Source organism: Phascolarctos cinereus, unplaced genomic scaffold, assembly GCF_003287225.1.
Source record: "Phascolarctos cinereus isolate Bilbo 61053 unplaced genomic scaffold, phaCin_HiC Scaffold_5;HRSCAF=322, whole genome shotgun sequence".
Taxonomy (NCBI): Eukaryota; Metazoa; Chordata; class Mammalia; order Diprotodontia; family Phascolarctidae; genus Phascolarctos; species Phascolarctos cinereus.
In genome coordinates, this window is record NW_027555958.1 from 416879885 (window position 1) to 416900792 (window position 20908).

Below are 20908 nucleotides of genomic sequence, written 5' to 3' on the forward strand. Positions count from 1 at the left end.
TACATTTGATAAGCACCAAGTAACGCCACAAAAATGAAATTGATCATATCTTTTTTTTTTCCTAATTTTATTTTTTGGTGAGGCAATTGAGGTTAAGCGACTTGCCCAGAGTCACACAGCTAGTGAGTGTTATGTGTCTGAGGCCGGATTTGAACTCAGGTCCTCCTAACTGCAGGGCTGGTGCTCTATCCACTGTGCTACCTAGCTGCCCTTAAACTGATCATATATTAATATAAACTTATGGGAAAGAATGGAAGATTATATGCATTATCCCTTTTCAAAAACAGCAAAAAGAAGTGATTTTTGCAGAAAGCTTGGTGTGAGACCAGTTAAACCAGATGATCCCAAAAGGATTAAAAATAAACTTGCAAACAGATGAAAAATGAAAAACTTCTTCAATGAGAGTGGAGCTACCACAGGGAATCAAACATCATGATACTTTACACTCTGCATGAAGAAATGGAGATAAGGAAAACAAAGACAAGAAAAAGACACTAAGTATACAAATATGTTGTTTATATTACAGACTGTCAAGTTATCAAGTTATATTAAGTCATAAAAAATCCTAAGAGTATCTCTATTGAAAAAAGAAATTAAGAGGATATCAAAAACTATCAATTTATCCTTTTTTCATCATCTTCATAAGACAGAAAAAAAGTAAAGAATTAAAGGCTCTCTCTAACAAGGTGCTTTCATACTAGATTAATGAATAGAGAGAGATAACTTTTAAAAATATATAGATTACAAATGTAACACACTTGACAGAAATGCTTGCTACCATCATGGAGAACGTCTAAAGGAAAAGTCCATAAGGATTGTCTCTAGACAGTGCATTCCTCCAAATTCTTCCATATGCAGATGACTTGCTTACTCCACCAGGCCTCTACCACACTGCCTATCTTCCTAAATTACACTCTTGGCCATCACAAATTGTTCAGAGTAACAATCTACAAAAGACAAACCAAATGGAGGAAGACTGCCTAGTATCAAGTTCATAGTCTTCACTACATGGTTGGAATGGGCAGCTGCAGCTGTTTGATGAGCACATAGAGACTGGATAGACACAGCAGATGGTCAATGAGCTGGTGCTCAGAATAAAATATGAGAAAAGAACTAGATTGCATTGGCTAACATGTATGGCATTTTTAATATCACCAAGTTTCTCCTTCAAAAAAAAATCTTTTAAACAGCAGTATTCTTTTGTTGATGCTGTATATGCCTTCGAATCATGGAAAGGACAATGGAAATATGGTTGGCACATACACAGGCTGCAGCATATTACCTACTACTACAAACTGCACATAAGAAGCAGTATAAAAAGATGTGACCAGAAGATGTTGGCCAGTACATATTGTTTATTTCTGAAAAATTTCTAGGAAGATTTCTAGGCAGGATTCCCAAAGGAAGAGAAGAGGTGGTCTGAGATCTATATCACTGGAGGAAGTATGCACATGGGTGAGATTACAAATCCAATGAACTGTCCCACACGACTTTATGTTATCTATACATGTCAAATCCCTTTCCTAAAAAACTATACTTTTTCTCTGAATTGGAGTCGATGGCTAATTTGAAATACATGATTTGGTAACAAAGACTTTAATTATACAGAAACTTAATAGGGAATATCTTTTTTATTTAAACAAATATTTTGAAAATCCTTAATTCAGACATAACTCACTAATCATGACTGATCCATAAATTCCATAAATTCTGAGAAAGGAGTATCTATGGCAAAACTATAAAAATGTTATACTTTTTCGGGGTGGGGAGGAGGTGCAAATATTAAAGTTAGATCCTACTTTCAGAAATGAAGTCAATAATGCCTATATTTGGGTTTAAGAGAAAATCTTTCAATGGTTAAGAATGATAGTACAGTTATCTAGAAGACAGTAAACGACTGAAACTATATACTGAAACGACCAGATAATGCTGAGATTCTTATAACTAAAGGACATGTTCATTCATTCAACTGAAAACCAAACACTGCAAAATGCCAGGGAATTCTGCAAAAAGTGCTACGTTCCAGAAAAATATAGAAGCTGTATGGCTCGATTCTCATCTTTTTTTTTTTTTAAAAGGATAGCAGATAACTTAAACTGCCAGAGTGTCATACAGAGGCCGTTCTTTTTGCCTAAGGAAAGCAGGTGACAGATCCGAAAATACTGAAATTTGACTACTGCCCTATTCTTAAGTGTAAGTGAGGCAGTGAGGTAAGGGGTAGGTAGAAAGGAAAGATAGATAACATGGGACACAAAGATAAATCATTCAAAGGTGGTCTATGTTAAAAACGACTATTCTGTTTCAAAAGTTCAAGCTTGAAAATACATGTTTACTTTCACTATCATACTGGGAGAAATGAGTAGTTTCTCAGTCACTTAACACCTGCTTAACTGACAGAACAGGCATAAAACTATTTTCTAGGGATTGAGAATGCCATGAAAATTCTGAAAGGACCACGTAAAGCAAACCCATTTCCTGTATGGCTGTTCTGTTACTATGAAGTCCAACTAATTTTCCCAGCTAGTGTACACTTACCATCTCCTTGCCCACCTTGCTTGTTACTGGCCCATGATTTGGCAACCGGAGGAACTTCAGGGGGAGCAGTAACTCCTGATTTTGGCTGTGCTGGCGGCACTTCTGGTGGTCTTTAAAAAAAAATAAAACAAAAGAATAAGGGTGTGTGTGTGTGTGTGTGAGAGAGAGAGAGAGAGAGAGAGAGAAAGAGAACCTATTTCAGAAACGAGAACAAGTATGTACATTAACTAGAAATGTCCAAATTTGGTGCTAATTTCAAGTGGTAATGTCACCTTAATTCAAAAAGTTATTTATCACTGATTAAGCACAGAAAATGCCTTAAAAATCTTACCTTCTACCTTACCAGGATCCCTGTATAACAACCACAAGGAAAAATACTTTTGTTATGGAACATCATTTTAAAGAAAACCACTGTTAATTTAAATAGCTTAAGAGGGCATAAAATGAGGTTAACAAGGTTATATGATCATTCCCTCTAAGTTGTTAACTAAGCAGTAACGGCACTGTGAAGGATAAAAGATTTACAGCACATTTATAAGCATTAATGTCTAGGCCCAATTAACATCATCAAACGAATAAAGAAAGGATATAATGCCATATTTAGGATGTAACAAAGGACCAAGAAAAAAAAATCTAGTCTTGTGATCCTATCAGATAAGTACCACCACTAACCCGCCATTATTTTTTAAAACAAGTAGTTCACAGTGACTAAGAAGCACAAAGCAGTAAGTCTTTGGAAAAATAGCCAAATTTACAACACATGGTACTCTAAGGTGCCAGAGTCTGATAAAAAATACTGCTCCAAGGATAAATCCAGGGAGATGTAAGTGTTAATGCCACAGGCCATGAGAAAAATTATCACTATTTAGCTTAATGATCCAATCAATATAATTCAGTATGCAAATATTTCTGTGCAAAAGGAAACATATTCAATCTTTTTTAAAATCTAAGTCATAGGAATAAGCAAAAACTGTCAGGCAAAATGTTCTTGTTCCTTCCTAAAAGGTATACTATTGTAAACTCACTTTTCTTCTTCATGTTGTTCCTGTTTGGATGCCCACCCTGTACCATCTTTAGGCACAATGTTCACATTAGGATCATTGCCTTTGTTCTCTGCCTTGAGACTGGGGAGGTTGGCAGGTGGGGGCATACGCCGAGAAATAGCAACTTTTCCCAGACTCTGCAATCCATGACGGGCAGCAACTATAAGATCAATAAAACTGGATTAGTTTCTGCATTTCCATTTCATATGCCTTACTCCCCAAATATTATTAGGATAAGTGAGATTTGAATAAAGTACATGCAAATAATGCTGGATAGGTAGGGTTTTTAAACCACTGATAATTATGACACTCTTAAAAGCTTGGGGGTGGGAAGATGTTTTATTTTTTCTTCTTTTAGAACTTAGTGCAATGCATGGCACATAGTAAGCATTTAATAAATGCTTGCTGATTGATTAATAAGAAAAATGGTAGCAATCAACAACTGACATTTTCATTCCCAAATGATCAAATACCCTAACCCAGCATATATACCTTTAGCTACTCAATTTCTATGACCTACTCCTCTATTCCATTTCACACACAGAGAAACGATCTGGCCATCATCCACACGCATTCCACTTTCATGTTCATGAACTCTGAAATTTCTTCATTGGATCACAATCCTTTTATCATTCAAACTTTTGCTACACATGACCTCTAACCCTGATCTTCTCGGCCATGACCTCCAATCATTCCATGCCAGTTTTTCTTCTGTTCCTTACCTCTATCCTCTCAGTAAATCATTTCAAGTCAATTCAATATTCTCTACTCTTAAATCTTCCACCCCTTCTGCCATGGCTGATCAAGCTCTGCCAAACCCATAACCTTGGATTTCTCACACCACCTGTGTGTCTCTTTTGCTCCTGGAGAAATCTCTATGTCAGGTAAACTAGTTTCACTACAAATTTCTCTTATACAATCTCAACTGGGCCCTCACTACAGTGAGGCAACCTCTCTACATGTCCATTGCTGATTTGTCATTGCACTCACAAAAAGACAAAAAAGAAAAAGAAACCCCCCCCCAAAACAAAACCCCACAACTCACAAACCCAATCCTCACTCCCTACCCCAGCTATTCCAAAGCTCCCCCCTCCCCTCCAGCCTCTCAATGCAGCTCATTCCCCCACCTACCCTCTTTAGCTGAGGCCCTCACTTATACTTCAATGAAAAAATTAAAGTCATTAACCAAGAGCTCCTTATCCCACATCATTCAGATTTTTATCTTTGCCCACTGTCTCCTCCTTCCTTTGCCCTGGTTCTCGTACGAAAGAGAAAGGCTCCTTGCCAAAGCAAATCCTTTTAGTATATGCACCCCTGATGCCATCTCATCCTTTCTTCTCTAGCATTCAGTCCCCCCTCCCATTATTACCTTCAGTCTCTCTAATCTCTCCTAATATCCTCCCTATTCCCTACAAACATTCACCCCTATTCTTCAGAAACCCTCACATGATCTAACTATTCCTACCACTACCATCCTATATTTCTCCTCTCCTTCTTGGGTTGCCTTGGAGATTGCCTATACTATGTGCCTGCACTTCCCATTCTCTCTCTCACTCCTAAATTCTCTGTAATCTGGTTTACAACCTTACATCATTCAACTGATGTTCAATACCAAAATCCAATCAATTTTTAATTGCTAATGGCCTCTTCTCAATCCTCATCTTTTTCAACCTCTTCACATCCTTTGATCTTGTCAAGTACTCTTTCCTCCAGGTTATTCTCTTCTCCCCAAGTTTTCATGACACAACTCTCTTCCTGGTTGATCCCCTATCTGACCACTCTTTTTCAGTCTCCTTTGGTGATTTTCATTCAGGTCATGCCCACTAATCTTGGATGTCCTCCAAGAATCTGTTTAGGACCCTATGTCTGGATGATTCCCAAATCTATTGTAAAAACCTGATGTTTCATAACATCTTTAGTATATGTCTCCTTTTCTCCACTGAGACAGCTATTATCCTCGTGTAGTCAAGAAGTATTTATTAAGCACCTATCATGTGTTGAAGTACTGTGCCTAGCTCTGGGAATCCAAAAAAAAAGACTAAAACAGCCCCATTCAAGGAGTTCACAGTCTAAATGGACAACACACATACAACTAAGTACAAGTTACGAAGAGTACAAACTGGAAATAATCTTAGAAGGAAGGCAAAGCATTAATAAAGATCAGGAAAGGTTTCTTGCGGAAGTTAGGATTTTAGCTGAGACTTGACGGAAATCAGAGAAACCAAGAGACAGTTCAAATGGAAACATCTTCCAGGTATGAGAGTCAGCCAATGTCACTGGACTGCACAGCACGTGGAGGGGAGGAAAAGAAGTTTTTTTTTTTTAAAGCATAAATGAGCACTGTACTTTGTCAAAGGATTTTTCTGCATTTGTTGAGATAATCATGTGGTTGTGCGTATTTTTGTTTTCATTATGACTATGTTGAACGCTTTTCTAATGTTGGACCATACTTGTATCCCTGGTATAAATCCTGTTTTGTCACGACAAATGATGTCTTGAATAAATTGCTGAAGCCCATCTGACAGCAACTTAATTTAAAACATTTGAATCAACATTTATAATACCAGTCTACAGTTCTTCTGTGCCTAATCTTTTCCTGGTTTAGATATTAGGACTATCTCACTCAAAAAAGAAGTCCATTAAAGTGTTTTATTTCTCAATTTTTTTGATAATAATTTGGGCAGTATTGGTACTAACTGTTCTTTAAAGTTTTAACAAAATTCTCCCATGGACCAAGATGTTTTATTTTCTTTGATAATTAAAATTAGTTCTACTTTTTTTGAGACTGGATTACTTAAGGTATCAATTTAGTCTTTTGTTAGTTTGGGTATTTATATTTCTGAAAGTTTTCTCTTCTCAGTTTTGGTAGTATATAACTACATATAGCAGGTTCTGACAATTTTTTTCTCTTACGCCTCTTGTGGTTTGGTTGTAATTTCACCTTGTTCGTTTGCTATTTGGTTAATTTTCTGCTGTCTTCATTTTAATCAGGATAGTGAAAGGATTATCAATTTTATCTTTTTCAAAAAAGCATGGTGTTATGATTTCTACAATCTTTTTGCTTTATCAATTTCTCTTCTTTCAATATACCTTCTCTTGTGCTTACCTGTTTGCCTCCTGATTTTAAAAACGCATATATTCAATTCATTAATTCTTTCCTTTTCTACTTTGGTAATGCATGTTTATTTGGGATATATTTTTCTCCTGACGACTGTGTTGTTTTACACTCAAAGTTCTGGTATGTTTTCCTTTTTTTTCTCCTTTTCTTTAGGCAACTGGGGTTAAGTGACTTCCCCAGGGTCACACAGCTAGTAAGCATCAATTGTTTGGTCTGGGGCCACATTTGAACTCGAGTCCTCCTGACTTCAGGGCTGGTGCTCTATCCACTGTGCCTTCTAACTGCCCCTTCCGGTATGTTTTTCATTGTTATCCTTTTCTTTCACATAATTATGGTTGATTCACTCATTATTTGGGATTTCATTAAGTCTCCATTTGGGTTTGTGCCTTGTTTGTGCTCACTGCAATTATTATTTTATATTTGCTTGCTCGTGTGCCTGAATATGATCAAGTTTTGTAAAAGTTCCATATGGTGCTGAAAAATTCATGTTATTTAGCAGTTCCATTTACAAGACACATCAAGTCTTTTTGCTCTAGTTTTTCTAGTAATTTGTTCAATTCTTTATTTACTCTTTTGTCTTATGTTAGATTTGTCCAAAACTGAGTGAGGGACATAAAAACTTCCTGCTATTATTGCATTAATATCTATGTCTCTTGGAATTTAGTTAATTTTTTTCCTTTTAAAAAATTTAGATATTGGGGGCAACTAGGTGGCACACAGTGAATAGAGCTCCGGCCTTGGAGTCAAAAGGACCTGAGTTCAGACCTCAGACACATAACACTCACTAGCTGTGTGACTCTGAGCAATTTAACCCCAATTGCCTCACAAATAAATAAAAAAATTTAGATATTAAAGCATTTGAGAAGATAATTTAATATCGCTATCAGTTTCTTTTCTGGGATTCCTTTCAGCATAATGTAGTTTATTATCCTCTAGACTGTGAATTTTTCCTTTTGCTTTGTCTGGTTGTATGACTGCAACACTTGTTTTTCTTTCTTTCTTTTTTTAGCTAGCAAATGGGGTTAAGTGACTTGCCCAGGGTCACACAACTAGTATGTGTTATGTGTCTGAGGCTGGATTTGAACTCAGGTCCTCCTGAATCCAGAGCCAGTGCTCTACCCACTGCGCTACCTAGCTGCCCCTAACACTTGTTTTTCTGGAATCACCTAACACATAGTCAATTTTTCCCCCCAGACCCTCATTTTTATTCTTTGTATGTCAACTGTTTTCAAGTTATGCTTCCTATAAGCAAAACACTGTGGAGTTTTGTTTTCCAATATAAATGGTCACTCTTTTCATTTTATTGGATTGTTTAATCCATGCATACTGAAAGTTATGACAGATTTATAATTTCCTCTGTCTCCAATATTGGCTTTTCACCCCCCTAATTAGAATTTTCTTCCCTTTTCTTGTTCTATAAAGATAGCACTTTATCTTTTCAGTTATTTTAGCAAACCTATTCCCACAAGCTTTCTTCCTCTTTGCCAAAACATAGCACTCATTTATATAGCAAGCAGCACATGCCATATAACCATAGGGTTGGGGCAGCTAGGTGGCACAGTGGATAGAGTACTGGCCCTGGACTCAGGAGGACCTGAGTTCAAATCTGGCCTCAGACACATAACACTTAGCACCTGTGTGACCCTGGGCAGGTCATATAACCGCATTGCCTAACCCAAAACCAAAATATAACCATAGTGTTTAGGAACATAAATAAATATCCCAATAAACATAGAAGTAAAGCAAGGATGCCCACTCTCCCCATTTTTTAAAATACAATTTTGGAAATGCTCACAAACTAATAATAAAAAAGAACTTAAAGGTGTAATGACAGGTAAAGAAGATAAAGCTATTCCTATTTGCTGATGATATGATATACTTAAAAAATATGAAATAAAACAGTTGAGATGATTTAATATTCATGATGGTGAAACGAGATGAGATGAAATAATACCAATAGAGATGATAAATAGCTTCAACAGAGCTGCAAGCTAAAAAATAAACCTGAAAAATCGACAGTATTTCTATGTAATAACAAAATCTAAGAGGCAGCAACAGAAAGGGAAATACCATTCCAAATAAAAATGCCTAGAATATTTCAGGGTCTACCAAAACATACAAAAACATTTGCACACATTCAACCATAAAGTGTTCATTAAAGAAACAAAGGACAACTCATATAATTTGCTAGAGGACTATTAGAGGTTTATAGATGATCATGCCAATATAATAAAAATGCCAATAATATAAAAGTTAATTTATAGTTTTTAATAATATATATACATATATGTATATATGTATGTATGTATGTGGGGGGGGAACACCTGAAAGTTTCTCATACAAAACGGAAGCTATGCTCCAAAAATGTAGTAAGGCTTTAGCATGAGCTGGGCCTGGGTTTCACTTTCCTGTAAATCTTATGTTTTTGGGGAAATAAAGTCCTATACCAGCTGCCCACCCCCTCCCTTGTTTTGTAACCACTATCTTTGCCAAATAAGGCAATCTGCTAGCTTCCAAGCTTGTTTTGGGTAAAATGTATTGCTTAGCTCCTGGGTAAAGTTGTTTGTCTCTTACCTTAGCCAATGGGGATAAAGAGATTCAGGTAAACAAGTGTGTGTGGGGGGGTTCCTTGGAATTGTTTGTCTAAGGGTATAAAGGGTATATAACTTGTTTGTTTGCTGCTGGAATCCTGCCTCCCTACTCTAGTGCACCCTGGGTAGGTGATGCCCAACTCTCACAAGAGATTTGCTAGAATAAAACTTCTGTTTCCTACCTGGAGAAATCTCTGAGTTTTTATTTGGGTAAGTGGTCTCAATCCCACTCATATACATATACTTATACATATATAATATATATGAAATACTCTACAGAACTACATATAAAAATTCACTTAGAAAACTGAAGATATACACTATCAAGAAAAATATGAAAAAAAGGTAGGGACAAATATGGTGAGTACAGACCCATGGAAAATATCTGTATCAACCGATGCACAGTGAAATAAACAAAGCCAAGAAAACAGTATTTACAATATAAAGGAAAAGAATGATCACAAAAACAAAGTGAATGCTAGAAAACAACAAAGGACAAGAATGTTTTCAAAAAAGAGATTCAAGAAGACACCCCCCCGCCATCTTTCTGCAGAGCTAAGAAGTCCACTAGTGTAGTATATCACACACATTTGCAGCAGGTATAAAATGAGGGCCTGTATCAGTGTGGTGGCAAGGCCAAAGAAAAGAATGTGGACATATATGAAAGATATTGAAAAAGTGGAATCAATAGGACTTAACAATGGACTGGATATAGAATTTGAGAAGTAAAGGACAATCAATATCTAGGCTGCATGGCAGGGTGACTTGCAAGATGGTTGTTCTCTTGATAATAAAAGTATTAAGTTAAGAAGAGGGAAAGGTTGGGGGAGAAAGAAGAAAATATACATTCATTTTTGGACATGGTGAGTTTAAGACACTTGTGGAACATCGAGTTTGAGATATAAGACTGAAGGTCAGGATTGAAAGGTTAGGGCTGAATAAATAAATCGGAGACTCATTTGCATAGAGATGACAGTTGAATCCATGAGAGCTGAGATCGGTTAAAATTCAATTCACAACTGCAACAGCATTCTTTTTGGTCTCTCTCAGGTGTCTTCCCACTCCAAGCTATCCTACATTTTGATGCCAATCAAAATGTTCCTGAAGCGCAAGTCTGACTACATCACGCCCATACTTAAACTCCAGAGATTTCCTATTACCTCCACATATACAATACTCTTTTTTTGGCTTTTAAGGCCCTTCACAACCTAGTCCCTTCTCATCTTTGCAGTCTTCCGCCCTCTATTTCTCTCCAGATACTCCTCAGTGTCTTTGCAATGGCTTGTCCCCATGCCTAGAATGTCCTCACCCCCTCCTTAAAATTTCATCTCTGGCAAGACTTTCCTGCCTTGCTCCCTCTGAGATGAACAATAATGTACCCTTTCTTCTTTTACACTTTATGATCTTGTATATAAATCACATTTACGTTAAATAAGTTTCAATGCCTCATTTAATATATAGGGATCTAAAACAAACACTGCAAATCACGTGTGTATGAAGTGAGCATGTAATAGTTTATATCGATGTAGATGTAACTATATAGAAATGTACACACACATATGAAAGGAACTTCACTTACCTGTAGTTTTCTGAGTTTCTAGAGATTTTCCCTTGTAAGTGTTAAATAGACTGAGTGTTGTATACTTTGTTTTCCCATCCTTTGCTTTTGTGCTCTGGCCTGACTTCTCCGACATTTCGGTGGAAACTCATCGAGTCCAAAACCTCTTGCCTCACCCCTTAAAACCAATCTTCAACATAAAAAAGGGGAAAAAAATAAATTAGGCCGATACATTTAAAAACAAGATTTTGAGTCACCTTATAAGTAAATACCTTAGGTTTATCAGAGGCCAAAATAACCCTTATGTGAATGACAAATTCTACACCAGCAAAAAAACTCCCTTAATGAATACATCCTATACTTAGCAATTGAATCAGGAAAAAAAAAATCTGTTTTTTTTTAAAAGTCTGTACAGAATGCAAAAGACCAAATGAGCTCTAAAATCTAAAGGTATGTTTTATAGATGTCTCAGATGAAATAAACTTTTTAAAATTTCATACTTGTAATGAGGATATTTTGTAATAGAAGCAGTGCAACAACTGGAAAGAGTCTTGATTTCAAATTATGCTTTGATACTACTTGTGGGACTTTGAACAGGTAACTACTCTTCCAGACCTCAGTTTCCCTATTTATAATAAAGGAAGTTGGACTAGATGACTTCTGAAGTTCTAGGTCTAAATCTGAGTCAAAAGCTTAATTGGTGAGTAACTCAATTAATTAAATAAAGCAATTTAAATGTTGCTTTAACTGGCTTGACTTTTTCATTCAATTCATCAAACATACTATGTACAACAGACTTTGCAGGCCACTGGAGATACTAAGAAAGTATAAGCCCTTGTTTTTCTCCTTTTAGAATGTGAGCTCCTTGACAGAAGGGATTATTTCAATCATTATACTTATATCTCCACTACCTTCTACAGTGCCTGGAACATACTAGGCACTTAATAAACGTTGACTGTTAACTGATAATAATGTTAAATAGTGTAGACCCAAGCACAGAACCCTGGCATATGACAATCTAGAGATACACTTCCAGTCTGACATGGAACTGTTAATAACTACTCTTTGGGCAAAGCCATTCAATCATTTCTGAATCTACCTAACTGTATTCCTATTTAACCTATATCTCTTCATCTTGTCCATAACTTTGTCACACATCACTTTGTCTATACTTTTAAAAAATCTAGGTAAATGATATCCACAGCACTTCACTGAGCTATCAGTTTAGTTTAAGGGAAAGAAAAAGAAAAAAAAAAGAGGATGGAAGCAGGGAGATGAAATTAGTCTGTCAGGGACTGTTCTTGACACGAGGCTATGATGGGTCACCAGTTACTTTTCATAAACCATCTCTTTAACAATTCTAGAATTTTGCCAGTATTTGAAGTCTAATATACCACCTCTAGTTTATACATACTGCTAGCCCTTATTTGGAAAATCAGACACATACTTCTCTAGGTCTATGACACCTCTCCTACCTGACAGAATCTTTTCAAAGATCACTGACAATTCCCAACAATCACACCTGCCAGTTCTTTCAAGTCACCTGTGATGAAATTTATCAAGGGCAATTAGGAACTCTTACTATTTCCCCTTTTATCTTGATAACAATACACAATTAGTCATTTTTACCCTTTCTTCTCTGGTCTTAATATTCTCCTTGGCAGGAAAAAAAGCAAATAAAAGTTCAACTTTGTTATTATATCTAACCATCCTCACTATAGTTAAAAACAACAGAAATGACAAAAACAACCAGTTCATGAGCCTAAGTTCTCACTAATCTCAGCTCATTCTGAGATTTAGTATGCTTAGATGATGATGCCTTGTCATATTTTTTTTTGTATCTATTGTCCACTACCTCATCTTCTTGCATGCCTCTCTTAAGAATCTAAGAATTTACATCTCTGCCTCCTTGGCTGACTTCTTTTTCTCCTTGTGGGAATGGATGGGTGGACAGGTGTGTTTCCAGAATTTTGTTAATAAATGTTTCATCCTTCTAGGTTGATACACCTGGAAGAATTAACCTATGTGACTATACTCAAGTCTTTCTCTAATTTCTGAAATCTCTGAAAGGGGAAAGCTTTGGCACTGAACAGATCAGAAGACGCCTCTTGAAAAAGGGTACTTAAGTCTTGAAGGAAGCCAGGGAAACTAACAGATAGAAGTGAAGGGAGAGCACACTCCAGGTGTGGGGGACAGGAAGTACAAAAGCAAAGAAATAAAGAGATGGAAGAGACATGGCTTGCACATAGTAGTAAGAAAGACGGCACTACTCATACTTCTGAAGCATACTGACTTTACAGCCACTGACAAATCACTTAATATATCTCTCAAGGACCACCCCTCCACCCCAAGCAATTCTCTAAACTTACAAATTAATTACAAAGTAGTCAATCTGTAACATGGCTGAATTTCCATACCAGTTGTTCCCCACATAGGTGAAAGCACAGGGGCCCTGCGAGCACCCCCCCCAACTCTCCCTAGAGGAAAACATATTGCCAGACTACCAGAAACAAGACAGTCCAGATAAAACCAATTTTCATCACTTGAAAAGGTAAAGGACTCAATGGATGTTCAAGAAAAAGAGGCATAAGTTCACACAATACAATGTTTGAAATTTCAGTTCATCTTTTTTAGCACAGCAGTTATAGGAAATTCAACAATGAAGTGCTCTTCCTAGGCACCTGATAATTCTGATAACTGAAAATTCCAGCCAAAAAAAATCATTTAAGTGCCTATTAATGTGCAAAAGCACTTTATCAGATGCTACAACAGATACAAAAAGGTAAAAAACCAGTCACTGCTATCAAAGAGTTTTCTAATTTACTGAAGGTAAGGTAGGGTGGCCTCAGGAATGGTTCAAATCCTCAATTATTAAAAAAAAAGAACAGGGGGAACACTCCACCCTTACCATCTACTTTCTGTTTGGGGGAATATCTAGGAAGTCTTATGCAGTGGTCATCTGAAAGTGTTTTCAGCCAACACACTGCCGGTAAAGATCACAACCCTGAGGGAGTTAATATATTCAACATTTGAACCCTAAGGTAGAAATGACCTGGCTGAAGAGTGTTAACTTGTGCCTTCTCCCCAGAAATTACTTTGCAAGTATCTTGTATTTATTTCTCTATGTATATCTCTAAGTACAGAATGTGCATTCCTTGAGGGCAGGGACTGGACTGTTTCCTTTTGTCTATAGTCCTATCCTAAGCAGAGTGCCCTTTCGGTGGTCAATAAAAGCTTGCTGAATAATGCATTCTCTTACTGTATCTCACCACATAATTTTGTGCAAAAAAGTGGGCTGTGACCATTAGGTGAAGCTTTTTAAAGTTGTGCTAGTATCACTTAAAAATCATTTATTACTAAACTGTCTTTGGTGAAAGATCAGGATGCATGGAATACTCATGAATATGTGTTAAAATTAAATACTGATGATGCACGCTGAGAATTCTAGAGATATAAAGATAATGCATATCCATATGCCACTGGTAAATACATAAATGGCATGATGAACAGAATTATATGATGCAACGATTACAGGTTATAAAGCAATTTTTGGACTGGGGAAAAAAACTCCAACAACTAGGGCATGACAATTATGTGGTGAAATATGCTATTTCCTATTCGCTTAATACCAGTTATTTGCTTCTCTTCTCTTCCTTTCTTCCAGATGAAATTATTTTGTATTTAGTTTTCTATGCAAACGTTGTTTGCTTCTTGAAAGCAGAAACTGATTCATTTTTGTCTTTGAATCTGCTTAGCAAGTACTTATTAAGCACCTACTATATTCCAGGCACTCTACTAAACATTAGTCAAATATCATCTAACATCAATCATTCAATATCAATGCCTGTTGAACTGAATGGGAAATATGAGAAAAAGATGCATAGTCAAAAAAGAATGAAGAAGAAACATTAGTCTACTTAGCTTAGACTAGCAGTTCTTTCCAGGGAAAGAACTGATATTAAGTGAATACAGACTGAAACATACTATTCTTCACATTCTTTCAGTTTTTTCTCTTACAAGTCGTCTTGTACAAAATGATTAATATGGAAATGTTTCACATAATTGCACATGTATAATCTATATCTGACTGCTTACCTTCTCAAGGAGGGGGAAGGGATAAAATTTGGAACTCAAAACTTTAAATAACAATGTTAAAAAATTGGGAGGAAAATGCTAGATCATTTTACAGATGAGGAAACTGATGCAAACAGTTAAGAGACTTGCCCAAGGTCACACAGGTAGTATCAAAATCTAGATTTGAACTCAGGAAGAAGAGTCTTCCTGACTCTAGGCCTGGCACTCTCCATTCACTGTGCTGTCCCTAGATCTCTAAGAAAAGTCTTAAGAGATTATCGATAGTCCCAACTTCCTCAGAAACTTATCCAAAAGGTTAAGTAACTTGACCAAGGTCACATATGTACTAAACAGGAAAAGCTAGGATTTTAAAAACCAACAAAACCACTCCTAGATAATTTGACTTCAAATCTAATGCACTTTTATACCATGCTCCCTCTGTCAAACAAGTATATCTATTTTCTCTTCTCTAATACTCTAAAAAAATAAAGCAAATTCTTTCCTTCTGGGAATAGCAAAGAGTTGGAAAAAATAACATGGATTCTTAAGTCTCATATATTTCCCAAGGGCCTTAAGCCTCCCCCCCAAATATTTAAATGTTTCTATAATCAATTAAAAATAAGCTTATACTGTCTTATACTCTAATGAAGTGTCAAATGTAAATTTCTTTAAAAAGATTTAACTAGAAAATTGTAGGTTCCTTAGATGAGGAATAGCATAAATTAGTTACCCCCACCCAGGTCACTGGCAACACGAATTTCTTTCAAGGAGCAAAAAGCCTCTCAAACTGGGCACTGAGACAATCGAGGCCTCTGTTTTCCAATATATCAACCTGCAAAACAAGGTAAATAGAATTTCATGAAACTATGTGCCAATGGGACTACAGCAAAAAGAAAATTGGTTGGAATTGGAAGATTGATGCAACAGTATGAAGAAACTGAAACTAGCAACTGTTGAAGACAAAAGGTAGAAATATCTAAAGAGAGAAGAGAAAACTGGAAAACTAGGAAATAGCTAATGTTAGCACATACCCTTTTTGCATGTAACGCTAATGTTATTCATGGAGTTCCCTACAACTGCTAAAATCACAAGCCTAGACGTTATCCCCAAAAAAATCCCGGAAAGGAAAGGAAGTTATTCCAATGGAGTTTTCAAATTGTCTTTATGAGATTCCTTTCCCCTTTTTTGATAGTTTCTATTATTTCCTATGGCAACTTTATTTGGAAATTGAGAGAAAACAGGTAATAGAAATAATAATAATAATAGTAGCTCTCATTTACACGTCACTCTGAAGGTTTTAAGTTCCTCTCACAATAGTCCGATTATGTGGTTGATACAAATACTATCCAGATTTTACACCATGAAGAAATTAAGCCCTTGAGAGCTGACTGCATGGCTAATAAGAAGCTAGAGGACAGGGGACTCAAGCTCAGGTCTGCTGACTCTAAGTCTAGTGCTTTTTCCACTACCTTACTCTGTCTCTATTCCTTTCCTCTATGAGGAAAAGAAATTACTGAATATTTGTTTTATCAATCTAGCCAATTTTATCAAATTTTTCAGAAGGGATGTTTCACCAAGAAATGACATTTAAGTTCTTTAATAAATGCTTTTGTCCACTGAGAAGCAAGGACACCAAATTTCAGTTTACAAAAACAAAAGCTAAAATCAGCAAGGACCTGAAAAACAGCATAAATCTTACAAAAATTTATAATCGACTTTACAAGGGTAGTTTGATAATTAAATTCATAACCATAACCATTGAGGATGATGAACTATTAAAGACCGTTATTCCAAATAAAGGGGAAAAAACTTTCTGAACCAACTAGTACACAAATAGACTCAACATCAAGTTTGTTAATTACTGTAGAAATTATGACAATTATGACATAGAAAAAAATGTTAAATTCTACAAAATCTCTCAACTTGGAAACCTTAAAATTAATGTTATCATATATACTGTCAAACAACTACTTACATTTATTTAGCACTTTACAAAGAATGCAGGAAAGAGAGCTGTGGACTTACAGAACATTAAATTAATTATCTTAGAACTGAAGATGCTAAAGAAACAGAAACATCCTTGGCTGCTAAGGCCATTAAAATATTGAGACAAATAAGGCTTAATTCTCCATTATTACAGAAAATGGATACAATCATCTCTACATACACACAAAAAATTTAAATGCCAATGATTTTCAAAGCAGCACCAGTTTGAGCCTGACTTAGGTGTTGAATATTAGGAGATACTAAAGTTGTATAAAAGTCAGATTTCTCTTTGGCCTTGCACTTCAGGAAGACCAATTTTTACTTCCATGAAGTCAAGCTAGAAGCAATGGCTGAAAATTTTAAAGAGGTAAATTTAGGCTTGATATAAAGAAAAACTACCTAACAATTAAAGCAGTCAAAACAAAATAGATTAAATTCCTTTGTTGGAAGTTTATAAGCAGGAGGTATCAACATTTATCAAAATTTTAATTTTAATGGGGGTTCTTTTGGGGGTATGGGACAGAATGGCCTCTGGTGTTCCTTCCTCTGAAATTTATGATTCTATGATTTGTTCTCCTATTCCATTTCCCCTACTTAGGCTAAACTTTGACCCCATAACATGTCATGTTAATGTTTCATTGGCCACCATACTAGAATTCTTCAACTCTAACTTCTACATGTCTGAATCCAGTCATCAATTCTGGTTAACCTTCTGTGATCTGATTCCTCCACTGTTCTCCATGAGAAGAAACTTAAGCTATCGTACCTTTTTTTTTTCCCTTTGGTGAGGCAATTGGGGTTAAGTGACTTGCCTAGAGTCACTTGCCTAGTGAGTGTTTTGTGTCTGAGGCCGCATTTGAACTCAGGTCCTCCTGACTCCAGGGCCTGTGCTCTATCCACTGCACCACCTAGCTGTCTCACAAACTCATTTTTAATATCCAGGACCTCATGAAATAAGGAGTAGAATTAGCTCAAAACATCAAAGAACAGTGTGAAGTTATGTGCATTTTCACAAGACTACAATAGGTTGCCAAATGGTGATAATGAACCTAGTCTTTGCTTTACTGTTTTTATTTTCTTTCATTGATATGATGGCAATAATTTCTTAAACAGACCAAAAACAACCATTTCTTATACAACTATGTGCCAAGGCAAAGGTTGATAGCATATAATCATACCTAGCATTTAAGTATTGAAAAATTATTTACAACTATTATCTCATTTGATCCTCATAACAACTCTGGGAAGTAGATGCTATTATTCTTCCCACACTACAGACGAAAAAAAAAAAACCGGAGACAGAAAGCAGTTAAGTGACTTGCCAAATATCATACGGTGTGTGAGGTTGCATTCAAACTCAGGTCTTCCTGACTCCAAACCCAGTGTTTTATCCACTATACTGCCTAGCTACCATTTAAGTTGTACAAGTGTAACTAAGGACATTGAGAAAAAAAAGTTTTATGTGATCTCCAATGCCTGCTTTGAAGGATACACGGAGGCAGGTCTCTCTAACTTCCACAAAGCTAAGATTACTGTCAGCACCCATCCCACTATACATTCTTCCATATCAATGCTGAGCCCTAAGGGAGCCAAAAAGGTTACCACCATAAACCTCAATTCTCCTACAGCTGGATGGATAGATATGCAAAACTGTCAAGAAAGCTGACAGATCCTACTATACATTATATGATAATAGCACCAACATGAAAAAGCAAGAAAGTCTTCTGTATTAAAAACCTGAAAGGGATTAATGAAACAATGTGGGAAGAAAGGGAATCTAGCAGTACCAGATCTCAAACTATACTACAAATCTGTAATCATCAAAAACAATTTGGTACAAGAGAAGACATAAGAGAAATTGATCAATGGAACAGATTAGACACAGTATATGCAGAATAAGCTGCAATAATCTAATATTTGATGAACACAATGATCCCAGCTATTGGGACAAGAACTCAGTCTCTGACAAAAACTTCTGGGAAAACTTGAAAGTAATCTGGTAGAAAGTAGGTATAGATCAACATCTCATATCATATACCAAATAAGTTCTAAAGGAGTACATGATTTTAACATAAGTGGTGACATCATAAGCAAATTAGAGTAACATGGAAGAAATTTCCTGTCAGGTTTATGGATAGGGGAAGAGCTGACAAACAAACAAGAGATATAGAAAAAGGCCCACAAAGTGGACAATTTTGATTGCATGATAAATAAAATGAATTTTTTTTCACAGCTAAAATGAGAAGAGACCTAGGAAATTGGGGAGGAGGGGAAATCACCACTGCAAGTTTCTGATAAAGGTCTCATTTCTAAGGTATCTAGGCAACTGAGTCAAATTTATAAGAATAAGATCCATCCCCCAATTGATAAATAGTCAAAGGATATTAATAGGAAGTTTTTGAGGAAGAAATCCAACCTATCAATAGCTACATGGAAAAAAAGGCTATATATTACTTAATAATTAGGGAAATGCAAATGAAAACAACTAAGTTTTATTTCACACCTATCATCAGACCAGCAAAGTTTAAAAAAAAAAAAGGGGGAGGGAGGGGAATGATCTTTCCCCCCTCCCTCTCAGTTAAAGAGAGCACAGATTTTAAGAGGGAGGGTTAGCAATGGTGTTGCCAATAAATAAATAAATAAATACGTTTTAAAAGGAACACTAATTTTTAAAAATGCACAGAACAAGAAGCTTAGATGAAGACAGTCATGAAAGTAACATGGAGAATTTAAAACAACAAAATGGTGTGAAATGGAGATTTACAGTGTCAACCCAATTTTCTAATTCTTGTGGGAGTCCCTTATCTATTAAATCACATTCTCTGATAAATAGGAAGGTAAACATCCCCATAGAACACAAGAAGTGGAAGAGAAACTGTTAAGGTGGGAATACTTCACTTTAGGGAATGGTGACATAACAAAGGACAATCTAATGAAGAGCATGCATAGTCATCTACACTAACATAGAACTACAATTGCTATCTTAGTTTGAGAATACATTATATATTCTCTTTGGACTATTCTAATATCATAGATGGCTGGGGGAAGATATTTGCCATTGCTAATTCATAATTAGACTTATTCCATGAGATGGCTTAAGATTTTAATAGATGGTATTCCACAGAAATAAATGAAACTCACTAGTAAAATTTCTAAGGAAAGCATTACCCATACCACCCAAATTTCTTAAGAACCAATATGAAAAACTAAATTGGCTAACTTCTTACCCTCCTAAACCATGATTATATAACACATTAAAAATCTTTCCAATGACCAGAGTCCTTTTTCTATCATAAAAATATGCTTGGACTTTAGATTCATCTGTAAAATTGGGAGGCTCAACTATTAGACTCTAAGACGACTTCTGGTTCTAAACCTAGGATTCTAATTGCTTACATTTACATGGCACTTTATACGGTTATTTATATGAATTGTCTCATTTGATCCACATATCAACCCTATGAATTCAAATATTATCTCCATTCAGAAAAGGAAATTAATTGAATTTCGAAGAGGTCAACTGACTTGTCCAAGATCACACAGTAGCTAATAAGCAGCACAGCCAAGACATCAATTCAAAGTTTTCTGAAGTGAATTACTTTTTCTCACAACTTGATACTATTAAAAAATGACAGTTAAGTGCTTCATGGGAAGCACTTACTAACCTTTACTGCTCTCAAACTCAAAATGTAAAAATACTGAAATGCTTATTTAATATAAACCTTATTTCTTCCACCAAGTTTCCCCCCTACCACAATGGATACAAATTTGAGCAAGACCCATGGCATCCTTAGAACAAATTGTACAGATATGGTCTGGATAAAACAGGTAGATTTACAGATAGGCAGAACTATCAAAGTCAGAGATAGATTTAACTCTAAGTTGTAAAAAACCTAGAAAGCCATCTAGACTAACAACCACTCAATGCAGGAAATCCCTTCTAAAACGCTTCTGGACAAATCATTACTCATCTTGCTCTGAACACCTTTTTTCCTCCCACTAT

The 20908-nt window shown here is 35.9% G+C and overlaps 1 protein-coding gene across 1 annotated transcript in view; it reads right to left on the minus strand.

Annotated features, from left to right (window-relative positions):
• The window catches only part of PRRC2C (proline rich coiled-coil 2C), a 90317-nt gene that overhangs the window by 61227 nt on the left and 8182 nt on the right, over positions 1-20908 (minus strand). Inside the window, 3 exon segments of the mRNA XM_078156499.1 lie at positions 2536-2645; positions 3561-3738; positions 10867-11035. Coding sequence (XP_078012625.1) covers positions 2536-2645; positions 3561-3738; positions 10867-10981 — 403 coding nt within the window. The 5' untranslated portion in view covers positions 10982-11035.